The 7,439-nt window shown below is 39.5% G+C and overlaps 1 protein-coding gene across 2 annotated transcripts in view; it reads right to left on the bottom strand.

Annotated features, from left to right (window-relative positions):
* Positions 1-12: 12 nt before the first annotated feature.
* The window catches only part of LOC106880879 (choline transporter-like protein 1), a 31,049-nt gene continuing 23,622 nt past the window's right edge, over positions 13-7,439 (bottom strand). Inside the window, exons 9-11 of one of the 2 annotated variants that reach the window (XM_052978242.1) lie at positions 5,079-5,145; positions 3,428-3,489; positions 13-1,789 (exon numbers count right to left, since the gene is read on the bottom strand). In XM_052978242.1, coding sequence (XP_052834202.1) covers positions 1,679-1,789; positions 3,428-3,489; positions 5,079-5,145 — 240 coding nt within the window. In that variant the 3' untranslated portion in view covers positions 13-1,678. The remainder of the gene's footprint in view (positions 1,790-3,427; positions 3,490-5,078; positions 5,146-7,439) is intronic. The other variant, XM_014931035.2, reaches the window with a different exon arrangement.

The following is a 7,439-nucleotide window of genomic DNA, read 5'->3' as shown; positions in this document are numbered from 1 at the left end:
TACGTTCTGAGTTCAAATTCCGCCAAGGTCGACTTAGCCTTTCATCCTTTTGGGGGTCGATGTAATTGACTTAATCCTTGTTTGTCCTCTCTATGTTTAGCCCCTTGTGGGCAGTAAATAAATAAGATTGTTTTGGGGTTAAATTACAATCCATCTTTAATGTATGGAAAAGTGGCTGTGTGGTAAGTAGCCTGCTTACGAAGCACATGGTTACGGGTTCGGTTCCGCACAGTGGGACAAGTGTCTTGGCAAGTGTCTTCTACTATAGTCTCGGGCCGACCAAAGCCTTGTGAGTGGATTTGGTAGACGAAAACAGAAGGAAGTCCGTCGTATATATATGTGTGTGTGTGTCTGTTTGTCCCCCCACAACATCGCTTGACAACCGATGCTGGTGTGTTTACGTCCCCGTAACCTAGCGGTTCGGCAAAAGAGACCGATAGAATAAGTACTAGGCTTACAAAAGAATAAGTCCTGGGTTCGATTTGCTCGACTAAAGGCGGTGCTCCAGCATGGCCACAGTCAAATGACTGAAACAAGTAAAAGAGTAATAGCCATAAAGATTTCTACTTTATCTAATTATCTCCCTTGAGGGTTGTACAGAGTTATTTCCCTTTATGGATATTCCCCTTTCAGTGGTCAGTGCTCAACTTAAGCCTCAAGACACGAGCTTCCAAGAGAAATTTGGTGAAGCAGAACAAGGTAGCTTTCAGGGCCCTTACTTTGGAAAAGAAGAGGGGCGGTTCCTCCTCACCTTGTAAATTCACCGAGGTTCTTGGATTTCCGAAGCCCTTCTTGAGACATTTGCCAAAAAACGATGTGGGATGTAACATTCATCAATGTCGTATACGAGGGCCTTCTCAATGAACGTCTACTTAGACCATTCACCTAACCCTGCCTTAACTCTTTTACTGCAGAAATCAGATATTTCCACCCAAAATTTCATTACTTATAACAGTGGGAAACAGTTTTATAAACCAATCTCTCTTTTGTTGAAGAACGTGATGTATGAAACTATTTTTTTGTTGAGATATCTTATATCTTTTTCTTGTTTCAGTCATTAAACTGCGGCCTTGCTGGGGCACCACCTTGGAGAGGTTTTAGTCGAATTAATCGACCCCAGTACTTTTTTTTTATAAAGCCCGGCGCTTATTGTATCGAACCTTTTGTCAAACCGCTAAGTTATGAGGGACATAAACACACCAACACCAATTGTCAAGTGGTGGTAGGTGGACAACCACAGACACAAAGACACACACACAATTCTTTCAGTTTTCCTCTACCAAATCCACTCACAAGGCTTTGGTCAGCCTGAGGCTATAGCAGAAGACACTTGTCCAAGGTGCCATGCAGTGGGACCGAACCTGGAACCATGTGGTTGGAAAGCAAACTTCTTACCACACAGCCACGCCTGTGCTTATATGCCAAATTTATAGAGGCAATTTGACCTGCAGAAAAAGCTAATTTTATTTTGTGGTAGATATTTAACATCCATTACTGAAATTATTGTGAGATTTAATTTTGCAGTTAAAGAGTTAACCAACCATCCATGAATGCCTAAACCATCCAACCATGCCAGCCTAACCAACCAATCATGCTTGTCTTTGTCTAATGGCTTTCCTGTTTGTGTCCTGAAGAAAAAGACAGTGAACGTAAGTCAATGTACAAAGTACCAATGTTCTTACCGTGTGAAATACCAAATGGCTACAGAACTTGAAATCACAAAATCCCTGCAAGATGTGATGAAGTTGAAGATCCAAAATATTCCAAAGATGTGGTACCATTTCATGTACTGAAGGAAAGAAGAGGAAATGAAAAATTAAATCAATGATTCTCATAAATTTTATTCAAAATTTATTATTGCTGTTATATCCTCAACCCAACAAACCACCCAAAATACTAAGGGTCATGCTTATCATCAACAGATCTTGTGTTATCTAACCAAGCAACAATTTCTGTGTACTTCAGTTGCTATCAACCCACTTCAATCTCATGTGCTAAGAGATTGCAAATACCTCATCTGTCACCACCTGGTACCTCACCTGCCATTCATCCACTGTTATTACACCTTTTAACAGATCGTATGTACCTCATCCAGCACCTGGGTACCTTACCTGTCATCTTACATACCTTGTCCTTTCTCAAAATTCTTTGAAAAGCACTAACAGCACAATGCTCAGACATATTTTACTGACTAACATTAACCCTTTAGCATTCAAAACAGCCAAATCTGGCCCAAATATCCTACCTGTTTTATTTTTAAATTGGTCAGATCCAACCTCTCATACATACTCTACAATGTCATTCTAAAAACAAACAACCACATCATCAAAATCTCAAAGCTATGAGATAATGCATGCTTATCCCTTTAGCATTCAGATTATTCTGTCAAATGTAATTGTTTACTTTTAGAATGACATCATAGGGTAGGTGTGAGAGGCTGGATCTGAGCAGTTTGAACATAAACCATATTTGGGCCGGATATGGCTGGTTTAAGTACAACAGGGTTAATACTCAGACTGTTCCTTTCTGTAATTCACATAAAGGTAAAGTTCCCTTTTTGAGTCATACCGACTCATAAGGGCTGGATTCCTGGTTTCCATGGCGTATGTGTTACCCACCTGGTCTGTAGCAGGATTACTCATTTTCGCCAGCTGAGTGGACTGGAGCAACGTAAAGTGAAGTTTCTTGCTCAAGAACACAATGCGTTGCCCAGTCCAGGAATCAAGACCACAATCTTACGATTATGAGTCCAACACCCTAACCACAAAGCCATGCACCTTCACATAAAAACTAGAAGTTTAGATCTACACCATTTTCCTGTTGATATAAAGAGCTTATTCTCGTTTAGCCCTTTAGCATTCAGATTACTCTATCAAAATGTAATGCTTATTTATTCACATTAATTAATTTGAATTAATCATGAATTAGCTCATAACTTCAAGAGTTCAATGATGTGGTCGTTTATTTTTTTTTAAATAATAGTATTATTAGGTAGGTGTGAGTAGCCAGATCTGGCTGGTTTGAACATAAATCAGGTTGAATATTTAAGCCAGATATTCACATTGTTTTGAATTAATCACGCATTAGCTCTTAGCTTTGAGATTTTGATGATGTGATTGTTTATTTCTAGAATGGCATTGTAGGATAGGTGTGAGAAGTTGGATCTGGCCAGTTTGAGCTTAAAACAGGTAGAATATTTGGACTGGATATGGCTGGTTTAAATGCTATGTGAATAGATAAACATCCGATTTGACAGCGTAATCTGAATGCGAAAAAGTTAAGGTATTAATTTGAGGCTGTAGTAGAAGACACATGTATCCATGGAGCAGTGTACTGGAAAATAAGCAGGAACCATGTAGTTTGGAAATTCTTAATCACACACAATAAATAGCACAATAGTTTTCCTTAGAGAGAAAGTACAACTCACGGTTAAGGGTTTGATATCCTCAAGGTGGACATAGTGCGTTTTCTCTTCAACAACTAACTTTCCTGGGAGACAAGAAATGGAGGGGCAAGGATAATTAAAAAAAAAAAAAAAGGAAAAAAACAATACTATGACATGTCTTATAATTGATGACAGGTTTCATCTTAAAATAACTAATAACAAACTGAATAATAGGCAAACAGAAACAAGAACTGGAATTGCTCTTAGGACTAAGAGAACGAGTCACCAAAAGAACTTCTACGGAGTTACTAGAAACAGTAGAAATAGCAGCTATGTTGACCCTTTTGATACCAAACTGCCCGAGAATTCCCCTGTTGCATTGTAGGGTTTCCTGTTTTAAAGTGACCTAAATTAAAACCTTCTTCCCTCACATAAGTGTCAAGCATTAGATTAATAATGACGATGTTACTTTACTAAGCTCTTCATTTTCAAAATTGAAAAAAAAAGGCAGTGAATTCCAACAAAAATATAGGTGTTCTGTAGTAGTAGTAGTAGTAGTAGTAGTAGTAGTAGTAGTAGTAGTAGTAACATGAAGAAGAAGAGCTACTACTACCACTACCAGTTTTGAGATGCAAACTTTCAATTTTAAAGGTGTTCTAAATTAAAACCTTCCATCAAAATTTTATTCTTTCTTTTTATATTCTTTTACTTGTTTCAGTCATTTGACTGCGGCCATGCTGGAGCACTGCCTTTAGTCGAACAAATCAACCCCAGGACTTATTCTTTGTAAGCCTAGTACTTATTCTATCGGTCTCTTTTGCCGAACCGCTAAGTTACAGGGACGTGAACACACCAACATTTATCAAGTGATGGTGGGGGGACAGACACAAACACACACATATATATATGATGGGCTTCTTTCAGTCTCTGTCTACCAAATCCACTCACAAGGCTTTGGTTGGCCCGAGGCTATAGTAGAAGACACTTGCCCCAGGTGCTACGCTGTGGGACTGAACCCGGAACCATGTGGTTGGTAAACAAGCTACTTACCACACAGCCACTCCTGCGCCTTTATGTTAATTTATGTTCAATAATAACTGTTATTTTACTAAATTCTTCAGTGTTTTCAAAGTTAATTGAAACAAAGGCAGAAATATGGTAACAAAAGGGTTAGAGTAATTTAAATTGAAACCTTCTTCCATTAAAGTTCCATGTTAATTTATGTTCCAAACACCAGTTTAATAATGACAAAGTAGGAATTTCAACCATGTTTCGTGGTCTGCTACCACAACAGCTCCTTTATAGGATCCAGTTAGCTCAAGACATCATCAGGAGGAACCACGTCTGGTTTCGGCCCCTACTCTACCGTTTTGACGTGGCGGGGCCCCTCCTTTCGGAGGTGTCTTCAGCTCTGGTGTTGGGTGCATGTCTTCTTTCACTGTTAGTGACTGTTCTAATTCAACTGTGGAATGTCCTTCGCTATGATTATTTTCCAGCTTATTAAATTTTTCAAATATTTTCAAAATCAATTGAAATAAAGGAAGTGCATTTCAACAAAAATACACTAAGAAAATGGCTATGGATTAAGTTAACACATCCCTACCACAATACATGCACTAAAAAGAAAATAGAAAAACCTGCCATTAGTGACCCCTAAAAGATAATAAAGAATTCATGATGGACAACAGCTTACCTGAACTTTCAATTAATAAATAAATATAGACGAGGAAGGACAAAACTCCGAACATAATGAGAAAAATCTGTAAAAGAAAAAATACAAAAATGGTGAGAAGAATGTTCTGGAAGATTTTAGTATTGTTGAAGTTCTTGCTGTCGGGGCACGAGATCATAAAGCCAAGGTGCCTAGTAAAAAGCATTGGTGTGGGTGCTGGTGCCATGTAAAAAGCACTGGTGCTGGTGCCACTTAAAAATGCGCTGGTGATGGTGTCATGTAAAAAGCACCCAGTATACTCTGTAAAATAGTCAGCATTAGGAAGAGCATCCAGCCATAGAAACCAAACCAAAACAGACTATGGAACCTGGTGTAGCCCCTGGCCCTGCCAGTTCCTGTCAAGCCATCCGACTCATGCCAGCATAGAAAATGAATGTTAAATGATAATGATGATAGTCTGGCTGTTGGAGTATATTGTGTGGGGTGTAGTTGTTTAAGTTTGAGTTAGTTTTCATCCAAAAGATCTAAAAGGACATTCTAGTCATGACCATCCCATTGTTTATTCAGGCAGTGTATACTAGGTTACATTATCCAATGTGTGCTTTTGTAAGATGGTAAAGTATGATATGGTGGAGGCACAATGGCCCAGTGGTTAGGGCAGCGGACTCGTGGTTGTAGGATCGCGGTTTCGATTACCAGACCGGGCGTTGTGAGTGTTTATTGAGCGAAAACACCTAAAGCTCCACGAGGCTCCGGCAGGGGGGTGGTGGCGAACCCTGCTGTACTCTTTCACCACAACTTTCTCTTACTTCCTGTTTCTGTTGTACCTGTAATTCAAAGGGTCAGCCTTGTCACACTGTGTCACGCTGAATATCCCTGAAAACTACATTAAGGGTACACGTGTCTGTGGAGTGCTCAGCCACTTGCACGTTAATTTCACGAGCAGGCTGTTCCATTGATCGGATCAACTGGAACCCTCGATGTTGTAAGCGATGGAGTGCCAACAACAAAGTATGATATGAGAGATAACTGGCTGCTGTTTCTATCAGGTCCATGAACTATGTACAAGTTCTCTTCAGGCCACAAGTTACTGTTATTGACTTGGGGTGACCCTATAATATCAGAAGGCAAACAGTTGTTATATCAGGTTGGAGTAATCCTGTAATGTCAGAGGGCGAACAGTGATATCATCATGAAACAACCATGTAATATCAGAGGGCAAACAGTTGCTATATTGCCTTGAGCGTAAACAATTGTTATATCAGCTTGGAACAACTCTGTAATATCAGGGCAAACAGTTGTGATGTTGGTTTAGAACAGTGGTCGCCAAACATTTTTGACCATCGACCCTTTTAGCCACTTCTTCCACATCGACCCCCTTCAGCCATTTCTCCTTCTGCATTGACCACCTTCCTCATTTAAAACATCTTAATATCTTACTCTACCGTACCATATCTTAAATACCTGCATACCAGGTACTGATTCTGGCAATTAAAATGTTAGCTAAAATATACATGTATGACAAATTAAGAAACTATAATGAAGATGACTCACTTTTTACATTTAAAACCAGGTGTACAAGTATACCAGTATTAAGCTTTCAATTTTTATGAAATTGTTTCCACGGTTACAAAATTTGAAAAATGCATCATTAATTGCTGGAATATCTTTTATTGAAATTAACAACATCAATGTGAGGTATGAGCATAGTGATTCTGAAACAAGGCACTGACATCAGGCTGAATGTCCGTCAGATTCAATCTCAAATCACCTCGTTCCTCCAAGTTCAGGCAATTTCTATAAGCAAACACTTGACAGTCTACATCCTCTCAATCTTCGATTACGATACAGATTACAACATCAGGCCTCAAATATTAGCAACAGCAGACTTATCGCTGCAGTGAAAATTTACCATGTTTTCCCACGTTTCATGCGCTAAGTATTTCAAGCAGTTCATCTGGGTGAGCTGGTCTTTCGCACACTGACCGCCCCACTCAACCCTCTTGGCTGTCATCGACCCCCTGTAATTGCTCACCGACCCCTACGGAGTCCCTCGGACCCCTCTTTGGCGACACCTGGTTTAGAACAACCTGTAATATCAGAGGGCAAACAGTTGTTAATTTGGCTTGGAATGACCCTGTAATAAAAGGGGGAAAACTGGTTATGTTGGATTAGAACAACCCTGTAATATCAGAGAGCAAACAGGCTGAATCGACTTCGAATGACCCTGTAATGTCAGGGGGGGAAACTACTGTTATATCTTGTTGGCATAACCCTGTAATATCAGAGAGTAAACAGCTGTAACACAATCTTAAGGGCAAACAATCGTTATATTGGTTTAGAACAACCTGTAATATCAGAGGGCAAACAGTTGTTAATTTA

Source organism: Octopus bimaculoides, unplaced genomic scaffold (assembly GCF_001194135.2).
Source record: "Octopus bimaculoides isolate UCB-OBI-ISO-001 unplaced genomic scaffold, ASM119413v2 Scaffold_138628, whole genome shotgun sequence".
In the NCBI taxonomy this organism is placed as follows: Eukaryota; Metazoa; Mollusca; class Cephalopoda; order Octopoda; family Octopodidae; genus Octopus; species Octopus bimaculoides.
The sequence above is the reverse complement of the archived record's forward strand: the minus strand, read 5'-3'. Positions and strand labels throughout refer to the sequence as shown.